Source organism: Corythoichthys intestinalis, chromosome 2 (assembly GCF_030265065.1).
Source record: "Corythoichthys intestinalis isolate RoL2023-P3 chromosome 2, ASM3026506v1, whole genome shotgun sequence".
Classification (NCBI taxonomy): Eukaryota; Metazoa; Chordata; class Actinopteri; order Syngnathiformes; family Syngnathidae; genus Corythoichthys; species Corythoichthys intestinalis.
Window position 1 is genome coordinate 9,583,942 of NC_080396.1, and position 22,049 is coordinate 9,605,990.

The 22,049-nt window shown below is 38.4% G+C and overlaps 1 protein-coding gene across 9 annotated transcripts in view; it reads left to right on the top strand.

Annotated features, from left to right (window-relative positions):
* Positions 1-22,049, top strand: part of dzip1 (DAZ interacting zinc finger protein 1) — a 59,404-nt gene that overhangs the window by 12,051 nt on the left and 25,304 nt on the right. For 8 of the 9 annotated variants that reach the window (XR_009061774.1, XR_009061777.1, XR_009061769.1 and 5 more), the window contains 9 exons: positions 4,768-4,877; positions 6,357-6,473; positions 6,540-6,602; positions 6,696-6,824; positions 13,092-13,140; positions 13,213-13,257; positions 13,683-13,846; positions 18,847-19,042; positions 21,853-22,027. Coding sequence is in view for 2 of the 9 variants with exons in the window: in XM_057826273.1 (XP_057682256.1) it covers positions 4,768-4,877; positions 6,357-6,473; positions 6,540-6,602; positions 6,696-6,824; positions 13,092-13,140; positions 13,213-13,257; positions 13,683-13,846; positions 18,847-19,042; positions 21,853-22,027 (1,048 nt within the window). In the remaining 7 variants the exon portion in view is untranslated. The remainder of the gene's footprint in view (positions 1-4,767; positions 4,878-6,356; positions 6,474-6,539; positions 6,603-6,695; positions 6,825-13,091; positions 13,141-13,212; positions 13,258-13,682; positions 13,847-18,846; positions 19,043-21,852; positions 22,028-22,049) is intronic. The other variant, XR_009061775.1, reaches the window with a different exon arrangement.

Here is a 22,049-nt window from a genome sequence, read left to right on the forward strand (position 1 = left end):
ATGGCAGCGTCGAGTGACTCGAGGCACACGATCGTCCTAAAACATGGCAACATTTCACTTTAGATAAAGTGAAGCAAAGAATCACCTGGAATATTTGCCAAATGGACTTTGCTTGGCATGTATCATGTAATTTGCACTATAAAAACACGAACGTGGATGAAGTAGTACAATAATAATAGTAGCCCTCTAGTGGAGAAAATAGTTCCTAGTTTGAATAATGAAGTAGTATAATACTAATAATAATAATTAGAGCTGGGAATCTCTGGGCACCTAACGATTCGATTACGATTCAGAGGCTCCAATTCGATTATAAAATGATTATTGATGCACCCCCTCCTTTTTTTTCCTCTTTAAAAAATTTTTTTTTTTTTTTTTTAAATCTTTTGTAGATTAGTTCCAAAATTGTTCAAAAATACTCTCAGGCTAAACCACACTACTATTTCAGTATCAAGTAAACATAGAGCAGTAAACAAATCTACAAAAATAACATTAAATAAAAAACTCCAGTCCCCATTCTGTATCAGCCGCTTTAAACTACATTCAATTAATTTAATGTTGTGAATCAACCGTTAAATTTGTTAAAATTGCTCCCGTTTTTCCATAATTTCCCTTTTGTCTACTTTCGACATGTGAAAGTTTTAAAACTATTTTAAAGATAGATTCAAGTCAATATTTTACCGATTTAGGAGTATTTTAGATAAAAAGTTAATTAGGTTTGCTTGGAAGGTTCGCTACAACAGCCTTGCAGGGAAGTGTACTGCTTTAAGATGGCGGCCGTTTATAACGCTCGCATCTAGCTTTTTGTATATGTGCTGCTAACACTACCAAATTTGTATTGCATCTAGTCCTATATAAATGATATCCACCGTAACATTATATGGATGTACTTGTAGCAGCTTTTCGGCAGCAGTCAGGTATGTTTTTGTGTTTTTTTTATCTCGTTGCATGAGTTGAGCTAGAGCCGCGAGTTGAGCATTGGCATTACCCGAGGGGCCGGGTAATGGGAAGCATGATGTTTAGCTACTCTTGCTCCGTTCCGTCCCGAAGACCGCGCGGCGCGCTGAGTGTTGTGTACTTCCGCTTTACTTCGCATATTTCAATAATCGGAATTTGGATGTTTGTGAATTGTTCTCGAATCTTCCACGGCCGAATCGCGAATAATCTAAGAATCGGAAATTTTGCACACCTCTAATAATAATAGTAATAATGAATGTAGTAGTAGTAGTAGTTCATAGTTACTATTATGAAATTAAAAGGATCATATCTCCAGTTTTCCGTGTTCAATCGGTGCCAAATAAAAATTGGGAGACAGATTAAAATCCACGCTTTCAATTCATGTTGAAGGCAGCGCTCTATGTCAAATACTTTATTTGTTACGGTGCTTCAAAGACGCCATGTGATTGAACAGGCTGGCGTGATCATAGAACGGTAATATTGCGTCTGATTGGTGTAATGGAGTCATGTGATTATTGTTGCGACGTCTCGTTGGTGAAATTAGTAACGTAACTCTTAGCAATAGCATGGCTAGCAAAAAAAATAACGAATCCAATATGAAAAATAAAGAGGAAAAAAATACAACAACTCTTGTGTAGCCCAAAGTAGCGGTGTAAGAGTAGCGTTTTTTTTTTTTTTTTTTTTTACTTCACAAATTTACTCAAGTAAAAGTAAAAATAATGGTTTAGTAAAAGTTCTTTTAGAAGTTATTATTCTCCAAAAATTACCCAAGTAAATGTAACAGACTACATGTAACGCGTTACTACCCACCTCTGGGAATAACGTATCACATGGATGTATTGAACCGTTTTGATTTTGTTTTATGCATTATCTTCCTCATAAAATTTATTCATAGCTCGAGCTAAGCAGAACTGTAGTCCAGTAACAGTTTCTGCACCGACACCGTTAAGTGTCCACTAACCAGGGGCGGACTGTGCTGCGTGGCCTGGGAGTCATTGAAAGATCCACTTCATGGACGGTGTTGGACGCCATCCTGTTAGCAACACAAAGAGGTCCACTACTAATATTCACTAATCTTGACCAGAACTTATTCAGAACTGTGGATTTTCCACAAAAATGAGAACTGTAACCTGTAACAAGACTAAAAATTGCATAGTTTTGACTTGAGTATGGGAATAGTCAGAGAGGTCAACTACTAACATACATCAACCTTAGCCAGTACAGTACCTATTCAGATTTGTGGATTTACAGTATCCCAAAAAAGAGAACTGTAACCTACCATCTACTAAAACGACCCGTTGCTCAGGGGAATTGCATATTATTGTACTGACGTGATGGCACACGTAACGTACATGTAGATTGTAAATGATGACAATGGTGGCATTACATATTTTAGAGTGTTGAGTGTTGAGCTCGCTGCATTTACCGTAATGCTTGGATTACACAGGGGCGCTAATTTTAGGGTCTGCTCATATAACCACGGCCCCACCGAGAAAATCCACCCTTGAAACTTACTATATCATGTTTCAAAGACATCAATGTTTTGTTAATTATTTAATTAATGTTGGGAGTAAAAGTTAAGTTTTAAGTAGGGCTGTCAAACAATTAAAATTTTTAATCGTGTTAATCACAGCTTAATAATGAATTGTAATTAATTGCAATTCAAACCATCTCTAAAATATGCCATATTTTTCTGTAATTTAATTTTTAAATGGAAAGATAAGACACAAGACGGATGTATACATTCAACATACTGTAAATAAGTACTGTATTTGTTTATTATAAGAATAAATCCACAAGATGGCATTAACATTATTAACATTCTTTCTGTTAAAGGGATCCACGGATAGAAAGACTTGTAATTCTTAAAGGATAAATGTGACTTTGTATATTGTGACTAAATATTGTCATCTAGTGTATTTGTTGAGCTTTCAGTAAATGATACTGCAGCCATTTAACTTCTGCCCAAATGCATGACGGGAAGTGCACCCATGAATGTGCGTAAGGGCACCAATTGATATATCTTTATTTATAATAATTATATATATTTATAATTATTATTATTAATTATTATTATATATAATTATTTATATATATATATATATTTATAATAATTTATAGTAATTTTATATTAAAACCCCTCTTAATGTTTTCGTTTTAATAAAATTTTTCAAAATTTGATACTTATGTTTGTTGTGAAGGAGTTGCCGAAGTTTATGCCAATAAACGGCGCGGTCCAATGAACACCTGTGTCCACTCCACTCGCCTTTCTCTGCCTCTTAGCTCTCAATTTGCAAAAAAACGGCATCATTGTAATCTGTTTGAGGCAATACATGAGCGGGTCATTCTGCGCGTGCGTTAAATGCGTCAAATATTTTAACGTGATTAATTTAAAAAATTACTGCCCGTTAACGCGATAAATTTGACAGCACTAATTTTAAGTAAAAGAAATATATGTGAATTATTAATCATATAGTATTTGACTTCAATGGAAATGTGTTACTATTTAGCTTGACAAATGTTTGTCCATTTATAATCAAATGTATGTTGTTTAGTTTGTTTACAAAAAGTAATTGACACAATTTTGCCGACAGAGGAAAAATGTCAATCAACAGCACTTTTTTACTAACCGTAATTTTATATAAGCAGCGACTTTTTTCCCTCATTTCGAATCCCGCGGCTTTTAGTCCAGTGCGGCTTATTTGTTGTTGTTTTTTTTTTTTTTTTTTGATAGGTAACACTATATTTGACAGCGGCATCATAAGACTACTACTTATTTACTTTTTTCTTTCTAGCACTATCATGGGCATTAATGAATGCTTATGGCGGATATCATTAAGCGTCATCCGGCAAATTAGGTCACATACTCCATTTATGTCAAGCTCGGATCGTTTACATCCATTCAAAAGTGAGATAATTTGCTGGATGAGACAAAATGACATCTGTCATAAGCATTCATTAATGCTCATGGCAGTGTCATGTCGTAATTAGGATGTTTTTGTGACAGTCTTATAGGGCCACTGTCAAATGTGCTCCAAAAATACCATAACTAGCAATTAATGAAACAACTGGAACAGTAACTGAAGAAATAATTAGCACAGAACATGAATTTTGATTGTTGTTTACATCTGTAGCACTGCAATGCATGCTAGGAGGCATGTTGGACAACAACAGTGATCACAGCAGGTGGCAGCAGAGATTGACTGTCTCCCCCAAGGGAGCGGTGATGGCCAAAAACAGCTTCTTGAAGCAATGAAGCTTTGCAGCCAATTAGTTCAACGCTTCATAGTGGTTCAGTTGGTCTTATGACAGTCTTATGATGCCGCTGTCAAATAAAGTGTTCCCGGTTAACATCTTTTGGAGTAAATGTCCCATAAAACGGTGAGGACAGCTGCGCCTTATAGTCCAGTGCGGCTTATTTGTGAACAAATGCCGTTTTCGTGTCAAATTTGTTGGGTGGCGGCTTATAATCAGGTGCGCCTAATAGTCCAGAAATTACAGTAATTGAACAGGACTTTGCCTGATTTGTGTACTAAGGTTTTGTTTTATACTCGGAACCTATCAACAAATTTTAAATACTTAAAAGAGTATAGTAGCACAGTTAAGTCAGAGAGCGATAATAAAATATTTTTGAAGGAAGTAGTCATTCATTTTGTCTTCATTGTTACTTAGAACATGCCACAACTTCAACTTAAATTACGAAGGTAATTAATTGTCCGATTAATCATTTATGAAGGACTCGTTAGTTGCAGCCCTAACGTACGAGTATTAGTATCCAGAAATAACCAAGATATTTCATTCATATCTTTTCAGAGATACGAGAAAGTGAGAAGAAATCTCAGATTGAAAGCCTCAAACAGGAGATTAAAAATTTAAAGGATCTTATTCAACATCAACACATCATACAAACAAGAACAGCAGAGGCAAGGAAAATACAGTTCTCAAGTTCTCCCACTTGAAAATATTAGAGAGGCCTGTAATTGTCAACATTGGTAAACCTCAACCATGAGAGACAGAATGTGGAAAAAAAAAACAGAAAATCACATTGTTTGATTTTTAAAGAATTTATTTGCAAATCATGGTGGAAAATAAGTATTTGGTCTATACCAAAAGTTCATCTCAATACTTTTTTATGTACCCTTTGTTGGCTATAATGGAGGCCAAATGTTTTCTGTAACTCTTCACAAGCTTTTCACACACTGTGGCTGGTATTTTGGCCCATTCCTCCGTGTAGATCTCCTCTCGAGCAGTGACATTTTGGGGCTGTCGTTGGGCAACACGGACTTTCAACTCCCTCCTAGCCCCGTGGCGTCAAAATGATAACAAGAACGAGGAGCAAAAGTCCCAGAACCACACGGCGGGGGACCTAGTGAATGACCTACAGAGAGCTGGGACCACAGTAACAAAGGCTACTATCAGTAACACAATGCGCCGCCAGGGACTCAAATCCTGCACTGGCAGACGTGTCCCCCTGCTGAAGAAAGTACACGTCCAGGCCCGTCTGCGGTTCGCGAGAGAGCATATGGATGATCCAGAAGAGGACTGGGAGAATGCGTTATGGTCAGATGAAACCAAAATAGAACTTTTTGGTAGAAACACAGGTTCTCTTGTTTGGAGGAAAAAGAATACTGAATTGCACCGTACCCACTGTGAAGCATGGAGGTGGAAACATCATGCTTTCGGGCTGTTTTTCTGCAAAGGGACCAGGACGACTGATCTGTGTAAAGGAAAGAATGAATGGGGCCATGTATCGAGAGATTTTGAGTGAAAATCTCCTTCCATCAGCAAGGGCATTGAAGATGAGACGTGGCTTGGTCTTTCAGCATGACAACGATCCCAAACACACAGTCAGGGCAACAAAGGAGTGGCTTCGTAAGAAGCATTTCAAGGTCCTGGAGTGGCCTAGCCAGTCTCCAGATCTCAACCCCATAGAAAATCTGCAGAGGGAGTTGAAAGTCTGTGTTGCCCAATGACAGCCCCAAAACATCACTGCTCTAGAGCAGATCTGCATGGAGGAATGGGCCAAAATACCAGTAACAGTGTGTGAAAAGCTTGTGAAGAGTTACAGAAAACGTTTGGCCTCCGTTATTGCCAAAAAAGGGTACATAACAAAGTATTGAGATGAACTTTTGGTATTGACCAAATACTTATTTTCCACCATTATTTGCAAATAAATTATTTAAAAATCAAACAATGTGATTTTCTGTTTTTTTTCCCCCACATTCTGTCTCTCATGGTTGAGGTTTAACCATGTTGACAATTACAGGCCTCTCCAATATTTTCAAGTGGGAGAACTTGCACAATTAGTGGTTCACTAAATACTTATTTGCCCCACTGTAATTACATTGATGTCTTTCATGGTCACGTTCTTTCTTTATTAATTTAATTTCTTCCACTTCCAGGATGAAAGGCAGCAGTCCAAGGACAAAGACGTGCTCAAAGAGTTGGATCATTTCAAAGCAGTGGAAATGGTACACATTCAAGCCATTCAAAAGCTGGAACAGCAACAAAAACAGCAGGTATAGCTGAATATTGTGTTTTATACCATCCCTAAGAATATTTCACTAAAAAGTATCCTCTATTAGGACAAAAAATGGGAGTCCAGGCTTGGAAAAATCACATCTATTCACGAGGCAGAAAAGAACGATGTACAGTAGTATTTTCTTTTTTTTTTTTCCTTTTTTTTTTTTTTTAAATCTCAACTTTTAAGTATAACTCTGAGTGAACCGTTATCTTTTCAGTTGCAAAAAGAGTTAAACAGATTGCAGTCAACTGTGATGGAGCGCCAGGAGCAGAGCAAGAGGCAGCTGCAGGAGATGCGGAGGAAGTTGCAAGAGAAGGAGCAAACCATCCGGGATCAAAGGGAGCAGGTTGGTTAACTCTTAGTCGCGATATGCAATAAGTCAATTAGGGGCAGTTTACATGGCGACTCTGCAACACGAACATGCAATGACTGAGTAGCGGAATTGCCTCGCGTGCATATGGTGTCAGCGAAGACGAACATTTCTGAATCCTGCCTCCAAAGTGGAAGAATTCGATTGCGGGGGCTCCGCATGCATATCAAAAGCTCCTGCCTCGGGGGATCCGCACCGATAACGTCAGCACTCGTATACGTCACATTGGGCGTGCGCAGCGGTGCTATTAAACATTAAAAACAGCTAATGGCGGAAGGTCTGCTTTAATTTGCTGTTTTGATAATATTTTTAAATTATGTTGAATTTATCCATTTTTGTGCCTTTTTGAACAAAAAACGCCATTGCTTGGAGTGGGCAGGCATATTGTCTTCCGGGCTGAGGAGGTCAAAGTGCATCATTTGCTGTCGCCTTGTAAATCTGCACTGCCATCTAGGGCCTGGCATGAATACTACATTGTTTTCATGCGGAAATGGGACATTGTTCGAATGGAGACGGAACCATATAAATGCAAATTTGAAATTTTTCGTCTTTTCGGAGATTCACCATGTAAATTGCCCCGTAGTCGCACGTTAAATAAAAAAAGGAGGTCAGTAATTTTCCTAAATTCGGTTTATCCCTGTGTGTGTTTGCGCGCGCACTTGGCACATGTGCGTGTTAAGTTCCTTTCACAGATGTTTATTGTTCATCAACACACTGTAGAACTGAAGTTCAGACGCAAAAGCACATACACATTGTACAGCGTTAGCATTGCTACATTGAGGCTAATGACAAAGGACAAGGTGAAGGTACAGTTTTATACAGTATTATATACTAGTATATGGCAGAAAACACTCAGGTGACTTTAAGTTCCACTCTGAGATCCTCAATTTGGCCAAATTTCAAAACGGTCTTACATGCATTTGTGATACATAATTGGAAAGCTTAAAATCTCAACAATCAATGTTTTGAACAGGAGAGTGTTTAAAAAAAATTTAAAACCCTTAAACCCTAACTCAAGGTGAGACCATGAGAGAGCATAATTAAAGACACCATGATTTTAATGAGGTATTGCATACTTACTTTGTTTCGATCCAAAAACTGTGTGTAGCATGTCTCACTGAGTGTCAAGACATAGCTGTGAATGGACACAGTGGGACTTTTTGGGGATTTTATGGGTGAAAAACGGTAATATAACAAGGGTGGCAATGCAGAAATCGCGGACTTCAAGGAGTGGTTGAGATTTTCTTTTTCAAATATTTACCCTTTTAAAGTCCCCCCCCCCCCCCTAATTTTTCTTTGTTTGGATCGATTATTTATCATCTAAAATATCGGGGAAAATGTAACAGTAACAAAAAAATACAATTACGCGATAGTTATGAGGTAGTTATCCTTGACCTATTTACAGACACAATTTTTTTCATTGTGACGTAATTTGTTTACTAATTCAAAATATGCAAGTGAATAATAATAAGTCGTTTTTATTTTTTAACTAAATATGAGACATCGATTAATTATTCTAAGCTAAAAATGATAGACATTTTGAATAATAGTTATAATTCTTTTTTTGGCTGGGTTGAAACAAAAACAGTTGTGCGGTGTCTGTAAACGGAGGTCTCCAGGGTAAAACGGACAAATTATAAAAATAGTCCGGGGGCTTAATGCGCCATGAAACTGCTATGGCAGCATATAGACATATTGTTCTATCAAACACAACAGTTCTTTTGTCAGAAACTTCTTTTTCAGCCTTGTCTGTGTTTTCCGCCAAATATATATATATATATTTATATAAATGTACAATAATTTGGCAAATATGCAATAATTTATGAGACAAAATATCACTCATTGAAATTTGTTATCACGCCTAAGGTTAATACTGTTTGGCCTTCATCAATGTTCACTGTAAGTGTGCATTGTGGGGAAAGCAGAGTGGGACATCAGGCCTTGTTCAGGATATCCTGTATTTGCTGCATGAGATGAGTGATATGATGATGATACTGTACATTGGACGGAGGGCTTAATCCACAGGAAGCTCTTACGTTTCCTGGAATAGTTCCGTTAAAAAAAAAAAAAATCACACACCACGCAAACTACAATATTTCACAAAATTGATAAGAGCCAATAAGCATGTTATACCTATTAGTGTCTCGCATATTTAAAGCGACAATATGTAGTATTTGCACTTAAAAACCTTAAAATTTCAATAGACATTAAGGAAACACAGTTTTCAATGGCTAATCTGAGATTTTCCCATTTTAAAAAGTTAACACCCAGAATGAGTTATTGTTTTGTTTCTGTTTACATTGGATGTCCCACCCTCAACCAATCAACAAATAGCATACCGCACTCAACACGACACTTATTATCATTAATATTCATGACGTTAGCAACTGTTGCTAGGCGGGTCAAGCTCACATTTGCCCCTCATGATAAATGCATGTAAATAGTGTATGAACGGGATGTTTACTGAGCTAAACCTACCAATTCTGTCCGAAAATGATGTCCCTGGTGCCAAATTTACTGTGAAAGATGTGGAAGAACATACTAAAGTGCAGTTAAAGACATGGCTTCAGTGTCGAGGGCTAAAAAAGACGGGAAAAAGAGCCGACCTGATCCAAAGGTAGCTTTTTTATCGACACATTTTTCTTGTGTGCATTGCCTTACGCCGCTGACGATAACATTCTCCTTAAAGGAGAGTACCTTTTCTCGTAGACACCGTCTAACCGTTTGCATTATTCTAACACGCTTAAAATAATCAATCAGGGAATAGTATCGTTTCTCGTATTTACTGTTTGACTGTTTGTATTACTCTAACACACCCAATACAAAATAGATAGCACTTATACCATAGTTTAAGGAAAACAAGCAGAATATAGGGCATAAGAGATACATGACGCCTTCTTATCACGGAAGCCAAATGTGTGCTTCATGCAACTGACTGAGCAAGATTGACACTGACTCTCGCAATCACTTCTCCCGGACAGTCCAGAACAAATGGCAAGACGCCCTGTCCCAACACAAGGAACACCGGAGAACGCCTGATATCCAACTGGTAGCATGACTGATGAAATTCCAAGAACCCCTTTAATGCTGAGGTGGTAAAATCCACAATCCTCGTTGCCCTGACAACAGTAACTCCCGAATCCTCCTGTCCAATCCACAAACAGACAATAATCCTAAACATCGCCGAAACACACCCTTCTTCTGCCCACAGCCCGCCCCGTGAGAGCCATCAAATAGACTGAATGTTTAACTAAGAATTTTTCTCGGGAATCTTTTGTTGACGTGTGATATGGTGCCTCTGAATCCTCGCCTGAGTTTATTTTCTGTTTGCCTTACCATTTGATCGCTGTTGACCTAAATAAAACTGTCAACTTGTGCTTCGAAGCTTTTTTCCTGCTTTCAAAATGGAATCAGTACAAGGGGTTAAGACTAAAGTGAACGCGTGGAGTTTGGCCTTTTGGCCGGAATGTAGGTATACTGTCGGCCCGGGTCGCTGGAGCTGCGCCAGTGCGGGTCCGGCGGTTCGGCTGGCGTGATTCCGGCAATCTAGCTAAAAGGTCAGATTCCTTCATTCTGTTTCAACAATCTATCCTTTACCACCATATGCCCTGTCTTTCTTATATATTATATCCTCTGGTTGTCTTGCATCTCTGACCGTTCTTGGGGGATAATTTATATTGCTTTTTTTGTGTAGCGATCGCAATGCTACTCAGTGAGAGCCAACGAACACTTTTAATTTTCTAAATTAATAACATCGTTAATTCTATTAATTTATATACACTTCCCCCTTACTAAAGTTTTTTCTTTACAACAAAAAAGATGGCAAAACAGTGGCCGTCAGATACCATCTTAAATTTTTTCAGGTCATTCATTGTCAGACAGAAGCAGCACTCAAAATGCCACGCTAAAAAAAAAGTAAAAATATCGAAATGGCTTACCTCTTCGGTGCAGGCTGTGGCAGGCAATGGATCTGTAGGACCATGGCCCCCAACAAAATGTTTACTGCATATGAAGGTGAATGGCTTCACTTAGCTGACGTTAAGCTAGTCTTTTGGACGTCCGCACAAGTTGATCCATTGTTCACAATTTTTCCTGAGTTTTTGGCTTCGGGAAACGTATAAAGAAAACATCCTTCAAATGTCGTAATGTCTAGAGTCATTTCTACAAGCTCCATAGCAGCAGTGTTTACTCTACATGTTCTTTTTTGAAAGATTACCGGCAGAAAACAAGCAATACTAACATACGTTGTATGCGAGGATGCTTCGATGTTGACCCACTTCTGGTTTACGATGGTGACGTCACACAGCCTTGCGGTCTAAAAATACCATTCGTGCGGTACGCTATTACAAGACAGGTTCCTTGTCCAGGTTGCAAGAACTCTTAAAGCATTGTAAACTAAGGTTGCAGAAAAAAGACAAGGGTATGCATATACAGCGGGGCAAATAAGTATTTAGTCAACCACCAATTGTGCAATTGTGCCCTACTTGAAAAAATTTGCGAGGCCTGTAATTGTCAACATGGGTAAACCTCAACCATGAGAGACAGAATGTGGGGGAAAAAAACACAAAATCACATTGTTTGATTTTTAAATAATTTATTTCCAAATTAGAGTGAAAAGTAAGTATTTGGTCACCTACAAACAAGCAAGATTTCTGGCTGTCAAAGAGGTTAACTTCTAACGAGGTCTAACGAGGCTCCACTCGTTACCTGTATTAATGACACCTGTTTTAACTCATTATTGGTATAAAAGACACCTGTCCACAATGTCAGTCAGTCACACTCCAAACTCCACTATGGCCAAGACCAAAGAGCTGTCGAAGGACACCAGAGACAAAATTGCAGACTTGCACCAGGCTGGGAAGACTGAATCTGCAATAGGTAAAACGCTTGGTGTAAAGAAATCAACTGTGGGAGCAATTATTATAAAAATGGAAGACATACAAGACCACTGATAATCTCCCTCGATCTAGGGCTCCATGCAAGATCTCACCCCATGGCATCAAAATGATAACAAGAACGGTGAGCAAAAATCCCAGAACCACACGGGGGGACCTAGTGAATGACCTACAGAGAGCTGGGACCACAGTAACAAAGGCTACTATCAGTAACACAATGCGCCGCCAGGGACTCAAATCCTGCACTGCCAGACGTGTCCCCCTGCTGAAGAAAGTACACGTCCAGGCCCGTCAGCGGTTCGCTAGCGAGCATTTGGATTATCCAGAAGAGGACTGGGAGAATGTGTTATGGTCAGATGAAACCAAAATAGAACTTTTTGGTAGAAACACAGGTTCTTGTGTTTGGAGGAGCGAGAATACTGAATTGCATCCAAAGAACACCATACTCACTGTGAGGCATGGGGGTGGAAACATCATGCTTTTGGGCTGTTTTTCTGCAAAGGTACCAGGACGACTGATCTGTGTAAAGGAAAGAATGAATGGGGTCATGTATCGAGAGATTTTGAGTGAAAATCTCCTTCCATCAGCAAGGGCATTGAAGATGAGACATGGCTGGTTCTTTCAGCATCACAATGATCCCAAACACACAGCCAGGGCAACAAAAGAGTGGCTTCTTAAGAAGCATTTCAAGGTCCTGGAGTGGCCTAGCCAGTCTCTGGAGTGAGTTGAAAGTCCGTGTTGCACAACGACTGCACCAAAACATCACTACTCTAGAGGAGATCTGCATGGAGGAATGGGCCAAAATACCAGCAACAGTGTGTGAAAAGCTTGTGAAGAGGTACAGAAAACATTTGGCCTCTGTTATTGCCAACAAAGGGTACATAACAAAGTATTGAGATGAACTTTTGTTATTGACCAAATACTTATTTTCCACCACGATTTTCAAATAAATTCTTTAAAAATCAAACAATGTGATTTTCTGTTTTTTTTCCACATTCTGTCTCTCATGGTTGAGGTTTACCCATGTTGACAATTACAGGCCTCTCTAATATTTTCAAGTGGGAGAACTTGCACAATTAGTGGTTGACTAAATACTTATTTGCCCCACTGTACGTCCACTTGTACTACAAGTACATTTACTCATCCTACAAGAACGTGTACTTCACTGTACTCAAATATGGTCATTCTTACTACAAGTACTTGTACTACAAGTTTGTGTACTTGTACTAATTTTATTAAAACAACACTAATAGCAATTGATTTAACTGGGTTCCAATTTACCTAAAAACAATATGCTTTCATGCCCTTATGCATCAATTATACTGTTTTCATTGTGTTTCTTCTGCAGATCCTGACTGCATCTTCAAATCCTGCTACTAAAATACTCAAAGTACCAGGTAACTATTCGGCTTTGAACAATTTTCTCACCAGGAGTCCATAAGTGATGCATTCTTATCTGTTTGTGGTAGCAAGTGCACCAGCCCCTGAGCCTAAACCAAAGAAAGTTATACTTGGTGAGTTCCGTAGCTCAATGGTGAAGTGACCATGACTTGCCAGAATGTCTGCGCATGGACTTTGTTGCATGATGGATTATTGAAGGAATACACCCACCCATCTCCTGTCCCTCTTTTCTTATAACCCCAATTTTATCTCCCTGACTTTCAATGACCCATGAAACTGCTCTGTTAGAGGAGCTCATCTCTGTTACTCAGCTGGATCCAATACAAGAGCTGTCAGAAGAGGAGCAAGGTAAAACAGAACCTGAAATGAACCAGAACCTGTGCATGCCGTTTGCATGGATAATCATCATGTATAAGTCCGCTGAGCTGCCGTTCTCTCAGCTCTTGTTGCGACTGTGACCATTAGTTGATTTCTTTTGTTTTCCCCGACCACCCTGATATTTTAACTGTTAATAATTAGGCTGTTCAATCTTTTCCAGACTTGACCAGCATCCAGGAGAAGAAGCCGGTGGAGAAAAAGCCTCAAACTTTTACAGAGAAGAAAAACAAGGTGTCCACTAGAAAGAGCCCAAACAAAACTGAAATCAAGCAACAAATTGAGCAGGATGTAATGACGAAGCTTGAGAGCCTGGGAATGAAGCCGGTAAGCCACCTATCCCTTATTTTGACAAAGACTAAGCCTGTCGGATTATGCAAGAGGTCAATTAATCGCATGGTAAATGAAAATGAGTTCAGTAATTTTCCTGGCTGTGATTTCTCACCACCTGCGTGTGCCGCATGTTAAAACTCCATCCCTTGGTTGCATATGCAGGGTACCCGCGGGTTATTAAAAGTATTAAAAAAGCATTGAATTTAGTTTTCCATTATTAAAGGTATTAAAAGTATTAAATTAGCTGTCGTAAGTCTGGAATTTTTTCACCGTGGTTTTAATTTTGAAGAACATCTCACTGCAACTTAAATTATATCCGTGACAAAGTTTTTTGTTTTTTTTTTAAATCCATAACGAAGATGACGCGTAGAATTTTTACGATGCACTGCACTACAAATCATAATGCACCTCGTGCGTGCGTGCGCGCTGTTAGCATCATTAGCATCTACATCACAACAGCAGGCAATCGCACAGTACTGTGTGCTAACGTAAGGAACTGCTCAGATGCCTTAGTTGTTATGTTCGACGAAAGCCTCAACAAGACAACCAAGTCCAAACAGTTGGACCAGCATGTGAGGTATTGGATCGGCGACCAAGTCGCATTCAGATACTTTGGGTCGCAGTTTATGGGTCATGCGAAGGCAGTGGACCTGCTTAACATTTCAAAGTAAGTTGCCAATTTCTCCAATTGAAATGTGTTAGATGCAATAATGTATTTCTGCACGGTTTGCCTTTCGAATGAATGTGAATTTTGTAGCTTTTACTCAAGAGTTAGCCATGTTCAATGGGGTATTGGCAGGTGCACTAGCCTTAGCATGGATAAACCGGAGTTGTAGATCCACCGTCACCCTCAGATACACAACACGGTTGACACTATTATTGGAACGGGGTAACGTTGATCTGAATAACATGGCATGGTGATAGGCAAATTATAATGTAGGTGATAGTAAAACACCTCCTGGTATATTTAAATGTTTTTCTTGATTGAATAAGAGTATGGATTTTCTCTATCTGATTAAAAGAAATGTCTCCAATAGCTAGAAAGGATTAACATGTGTTTTGTATACTTCTTGTAATGTGATTAGAAAAAAACAATTACCAAGGGAAATGGTCATGTGTAGCTTTTTTATTTTGTGGTAATTAATAGTAAACTACTACCATTTAGTGGCTGTTTTTTAAACTTTCACTGCCAATTGCAAGATTTTCCCAAGCACTTTACAGTTAAGGTGACCAACTTGACAATCACCAACCTACCACCTTGACTAGGTCCTCTTAAAAGGGAAACCTGTTGTATTGCAAATGTAATTTCTGAAGTTGCTTTACAAAAATAGTGTAAAATCCATTTTATCCTGGGGGAAAAAAATCTGAAAGACCTTATATTTAAATATGTTTTAATTGTATTTTCAGTAAATGTGCATTCTGTTGTCAAACACACTTAGTAATTGAGGTTAAATTTGATGTTCAGTGCTTTATTTTTTTAATATGATTCAATATTATCTAAATAATTTGTGCGAGAAAAGTATTAATTTACAGTTGAAATGGCATTAAAAAAGGTCTTAAAAGTCTTGAATTTAGATTTATCAATCCTGGGGGGACCCTCATATGAGACATATGTTTATTGGTCATCAACACACCGTAGAGCTAAAGTTCCAATATACAAAATAAGAAAACACATATATATTACCCTAATCTTCGCACTATAAGGCGCACCTGACGATAAGCCGCTAACCACCAAATTTAACACGAAAACAGCATTTGCTCGTAGATAAGCCGCACTGGACTATAAGCCGCAGCTGTCCTCACTGTATTATGGGATATTTGCACCAAAAGATATCAACCGGTAACACATCATTTGACAGTGGCATCATGAGACCAAATGAACCACCATGAAGCTTTGAACATAATTGCGGCAAAGCTTTATTGCTTCATGAAGCTTCAATTTGGCGGAGACAGTCAACCTCTTCTGCCACCTGCTGTCAACACTGTGGTCGTCCAATATGCCTCCTAGCATGCATTGCAGCGCTACAGATGTAAATAACAAATCAGAATTCTGTGCTAATTATTTCTTCAGTTACTGTTCTAGTTGTTTCATTAATTGCTAGTTATGGAATTTGGTAACACTTTATTTGACAGTGGTGCCATAAGACTGTCATAAGACTAACATAATTATGACATAACACTGCCATGAGCAATTATGAATGCTTATGACATGTTATTTTGTGTCATCCAGCAAATTATCTCCCTTTTAAATAGATGTAAAAGATCCGAGCTGGACATAAATGGAGTTAGTGACATAATTTGCTGGATGACACTTTATGACATCTTTCATAAGCATTCATTAATGCCCATGATAATGTCATGTCAATAATTATGACGGTCCTATGGTAATTTTATGACACCGCTGTCAAATAAAGTGTTACCTATTAACCCAAATAAATAAACAAATAGGCCGCACTGGACTTGAAGCCACAGGATTCAAAATGAGGGGAAAAAAGTAGCGGCTTATAGTCCAAAAATTACGTTACACACTGTACAGCGTTAGCATTGCTACATTAAGGGTAATAGCGAAAGACGATGTATAGTTGTACTAACCACTAGCGATGGGTCTGACAACACTGAAACCTTGCCGCATGTGTTGGACAAACAAGGCGACACCTCGTGTCACTGCGTGTAGCACTTTGGTTGTAGAAGCGCCAAATTATATTTGATAAAGGAGACAAAATGTCGACACTAAGATTGTAACGGTATTTGTATTCGTCCCGTATTGTCACGTTACGAGCGTCACTGTTGGGTGCACGCAGTCAGACTGCGAATATGTTCGAGTAAAACGGGTTTTTTACGGGTATCAGCAAATCTCATTTAAGGCTTTTGAATGTCACTTTTATTGCCACTTTAAACTAATTGAATGCCCATGGCCAACTGCTAATAGTTTCACACACACAAATTGTAAGTAGAGTTGTCCGATAATGCCTTCTTACCGATATCCCGCTATTGTCCAATTCCAAAAATCCAATAACGATATCAAACCGGTACCACCATATGCGGTCTTGGGCTTTACATATTTTCGCCAATTGTATTGTGTACCCCAACTGGGTACTTTATTCATGATAAATGTAACAACTTCAAGATTTTCAAATAAGCATTCTGTGAAAAATAAGGGAACAACTTCTATTAAGGTTATGGAGAAAAAGCGCCTACGGTATATTGCACCACTATATTTATTGTTGAAATCAAAATAGTGCAATCACCAGTTTTTTGCCAGTAAGGCACTGCCACATCACTTCTGGCTCAAAATAACAACAAAGACACACAGCCGGAGTACAGTGAATGAGGTATGTAATGAGATAATTTATCATTTTTCAATCATTTATTGTTCATTTAATTTTTGCACCATGAATGCACATGGTCTGCCAACATAACAAATCCCAAGCCTCTTAGTTTGGAGACATCTAATGGTCAATAAGTATGACTGCTGTGACCAGTCCTTAAACAAAGGGAGCAGGCTGCTACAATTACTTTGAAGGCGACATGCATATTGACCCAAAACCGATGTTGATATTATTCGATATCATTTTACATTTTATACATTGATAACCCAAATAAATTATGGGGAGGGGTGGTTAACCATCAATTTTATATAATTTTTGATGCCTCGAACATTTGGTGTAATGCTTTTTAAGGTCTGAATTTTGACAAAATCCATTTAATGACTTTTAATGCTTTTTAAATGAATGACCCGCATAAACCCTGTAAAAAAATGCATCTATACAGTCATCCCTCGTTTTTCGTGGTTAGTGGGGACCAGAACCCGCCGCGATAATTGAAAAACCATGAAGTAGCACTACCCCACCACCACCACCAAAAAAAAAAGTATTTTTTGTGTTCAATGTATTAATTCAGACTTAGCATTGGAAAGGGAAACGTATAAGACATGTTTTTTCACTTTTTTTTCCCCAAATTATAAAAAAAAAAAATAGTTACATATATATTTATATATATTCTAAAAAAAATGGGTTTTAAGCACTTCAAATGTAATAATTATGATAAGTTTTAAACATGCTACTGTCTCACCGAATTATTTTTTAACAAGAATAAAGTACTGTAGTAGAAAAATGCTTGACTTTATTAAATGCTTCATTGAGTGAGTCCACTCAAACTGCTCCCTGACAATGAGTTGCCTCAGCAACTGTTTAACAAGTTAAACAATGATTGACGCATTCGGCGCTTGAAGCCTACGGCTCTGGCCAGCTCAAACCCAAACATTAGTCAACATTGTTAACTTCAATAAGCAACTCCAGTGCATGAGCTGGCAAACAAAGAGCAGAGGGAGGGAGCGAGAGTGAGACTACGCGATCGGTTTCGGACAGCTCATCTGTATTTTATTTCATTTTTTAATTGAAAAAAAAAACACGATTGACTCTGGGTGCAAAGTTTGAAGCGCGAAGTTGCGAGGGATCACTATATATCTATGTCCGAGTTAGTCCTCCTTTAATCCAGGGGGCGGTAGAGGTCAGGCGTTTGAACCATCAACTGACCTTACGGCAAAAAGAAAACAAACCAAAACAGACGGAGAAGACGTTATCATTGATCACAACTAGGAAGGTTATGGCAAATGTACAAAGTTGGAATTGTTAAATGCAGTATTACTAACACTTTTCTAAGTATATTTAATATTTTCAAATCAGAAAATGATTATTTTGCTCTAGTCCTAGGTTAAATCTTATATGGTAGTGTATGTTCATTGGTAATGGTTTACAGTTAGCTGTGTGTAATCCAACATTGAAAATGGTAGTATTTGGCTCTCAACTATTAAACTAAATTAATATGTTTAATTACTTAAATTCAAAGTGTCAATGCTCACAAAAGACTCAAATATTTCACAGGAATCTACCGTCCCCCACTTTTCTTACATACACATCAACCTACCAAACCAGAGATTTTGTTGATTTTTTATTAATTTATTCTTTCATTTCTCTCTCTACCACTTTTGCCAGGAGCAGAATAAACTCAAATCCAAGGATCTCAGGTCCATTCTTACAAATTTGCGCACAAAGCAGCAGAGCCTTGGAAAGCAATTGCCTGACTATTGGCGCCATCGTGTGGACATAATAAACACTTTAGAGCGGAAGTTGGCCCTGAAGTGGAAGGACAGCCACCAGTCTCCAAACAAATCCAGACATGCTTTTCAGGGTATGTTAAAGTCATTGCGCAAGCCTCATAGCATTGCCAGCCAAAACACCCATTAACAGCAATAGACGTCTAATCCATTCAGTCAGCGGCCAATCATTGCCAGAACTCTCAGTCAAAATTGATTAGACGTCTAATGCTGCAAGTGGCAACCAAAGATTTAGTAGATGACATCATCTCGCTTAATTCATTAATCTTAAAAGCCACTGTAACACTGAGTTCATTTTGCGAGAGCTTCTTTGGAACACTTGTTTTTAGTAAATGACATCATCAAGCCTAATTCAGCTATCTTATTAGCACTATAAAACCCTGACTCAAGTTTGTGAAAGGTTATTTTCGCCACACTGACAAATTAAAGCCTTTATAGTTCGAATCCGAGCGAGAAGAATCTTGTTTAATAATTTGATTTTTCATTTCATTGTCAGCGTGAACGAGCAAAATGAATGGTATTCAATTAATGAGTCTTGGGTTGAACTGTTCGCCTATTGGTTGGTAATTTAGATGCTAATGTTATGTAGATGCTAATGGCTAGGGCTACACTAACATGGACGCTATTTGCTATAGTGCTGCAGTGATTAATCGATTAACTCGAGTATTCGATTAGAAAAAAATATTCGAATTAAATTTTGTTGCCTCGAGTATTCGTTTATTTAAACTGGCGTTGTAATGTTTTATTTTGAAAGTGTTTACATTTAGTTTATTGATTAGGGTGGATACATTGCCCTCTGGTCTGCCTCATTTCACATGGCTAAATGCAACTGCTCCCTGTTAAGGCCAACGTAAGCTAAGTTTTTCTTTGGGCTAATGTTTTTTAATGCATTCGGTATATATATTATATGTATATTTAGCCGTTTTTTGTGGTAATATGAGTCTGAACCATTTGTGAAGAGCATTGAAAAAAAAGTTAGCATTTTATAGCGTTTAAGCTTGCGGACTTTTGTCAAGTAAGTTAGCCAATGTTCTTATGTTTTACATACAGTGCCCTCCATAATTATTGGCACCCCTGAAAAAGATGTGTTTTTTAGCTTCTAATATATATATTTTTTAAATTCAAATAATATGGGACCTTAATGGAAAAAAAGAGAAAAATCCAACCTTCAACACAAGTGCATTCATTCATTGGGGAAAAAATCCCACATAAAGAAAAAATTATTTGACATCAAATAATGTGTGTCACAATTATTGTCACCCCTGCTGTTAATACTTTGTACAACCCCCTTTTGCCAACAAAACAAGGTCTGGGGACTGAGATGGCCATGAGAGGAGCTTGATTTTGTGTCTGGTGAACCATTTCTGTGTAGATTTGGCCATATGTTTAGGGTCATTGTCTTGCTGAAAGACCCAGTGACGACCCATCTTCAGCTTTCGGGCAGAGGGCAACAGATTTTGATTTAAAATGTCCTGATATTTCAAAGCATTCATGATGCCATGCACCCTAACAAGGTTCCCAGGGCCTTTGGAAGCGAAACAGCCCCACAGCATCACTGACCCACCCCCATACTTCACATTGGGTATGAGGTGCTTTTCAGCATGCGCATCTTTCGTGGCACGCCAGACCCACTTAGAGTGTTTGTTGCCAAAAGGCTCAATCTTGGTCTCATCTGACCAAAGCACACAGTCCCAAATGAAGCTTGGGACCGTGACCTTTTTGGCATCAAACACTAAGTGGGTCTGGCGTGCCACGAAAGATGCTCATGCTGAAAAGCACCTCATACCTACCCACTGTGAAGTATGGGGATGGGTCAGTGATGCTGAGGGGCTGTATCGCTTCCAAAGGCCCTGGGAACCTTGTTAGGGTGCATGGCATCATGAATGTTTTGAAATATCAGGACATTTTTAATCAAAATCTGTTGCCCTCTGCCCGAAAGCTGAAGATGGGTCGTCACTGGGTCTTTCAGCAAGACAATGACCCTAAACATATGGCCAAATCTACACAGAAATGGTTCACCTGACACAAAATCAAGCTCCTCCCATGGCCATCTCAGTCCCCAGACTTTGTTTTGTTGGCAAAAGGGGGTTGTACAAAGTATTAACACCAGGGGCGCTAATAATTGTGACATACATTATTTGATGTCAAATAATTTTTTCTTTATGTGGGATTTTTTCCCCACTGAATGAATGCACTTGTATTGAAGGTTGGATTTTTCTCTTTTTTTCCATTAAGGTCCCATATTATTTGAATTTAAAAAAAATATTAGAAGCTAAAAAACACATCTTTTTCAGGGGTGCCAATAATTATGGAGGGCACTGTATGACGCAATACACACCCCTAATAATACCATTTCATATAGACGATGTTGTTCTGAGAAAAAAAATGTGGCTCATTACTTTTTTACTTGCACTTGGTAACTTTTTTGAGGATGACTACTTCAGTAATATTTTTTTATAACACTACTCTGAGTAAAATTTTTGGCTACTCTACCCAGCTCTGACGAAAATAGTTTTCGCTCCGTTATTCGTGGATGGATCAAAATGAAATGTAACATTTCTAGGGATATATACACATCAATCATCACAGCCTGATTTTTTATTTGGTTTTTATTCAGGACTGATTAATTGTTATGCAGTCACTACAGTTATCCAAAAGATGGTAGCATTGTGTTGTGTCGCATCTTGTTTTGGTACCGGGCGGTTGTAGTTTATTTGAATTTTGTTTGTGTTTTAACATAGTTCTCTCCATTGTCAGAGGTCTAAGAAATTCACCATTTGCATTCACATGAAGATAATTTAAACAAAGTGTTGTCTGTCCCCTTAAGCTAGCGGTGGCTAAACATCTGTTTGTGCGGACATGATCTTTGGTTCTCTCTGTATAGTGTTTCAGACGCGACCTCGAGCCAGCAGTTTACCCTCAAGGGTGATCAAGGGTGTCTCTGAAGTTGTAGCTCGACAAGCTAAGACCCCCCAACCTGCTCCAAGAGTCAGGACCACCATTCAACCAAATACATCTACACCCAATTATAAAGCTGCTCAGAGAGAACTTGCTCACAAGTAAGTTGTTGTTTTTATTGTT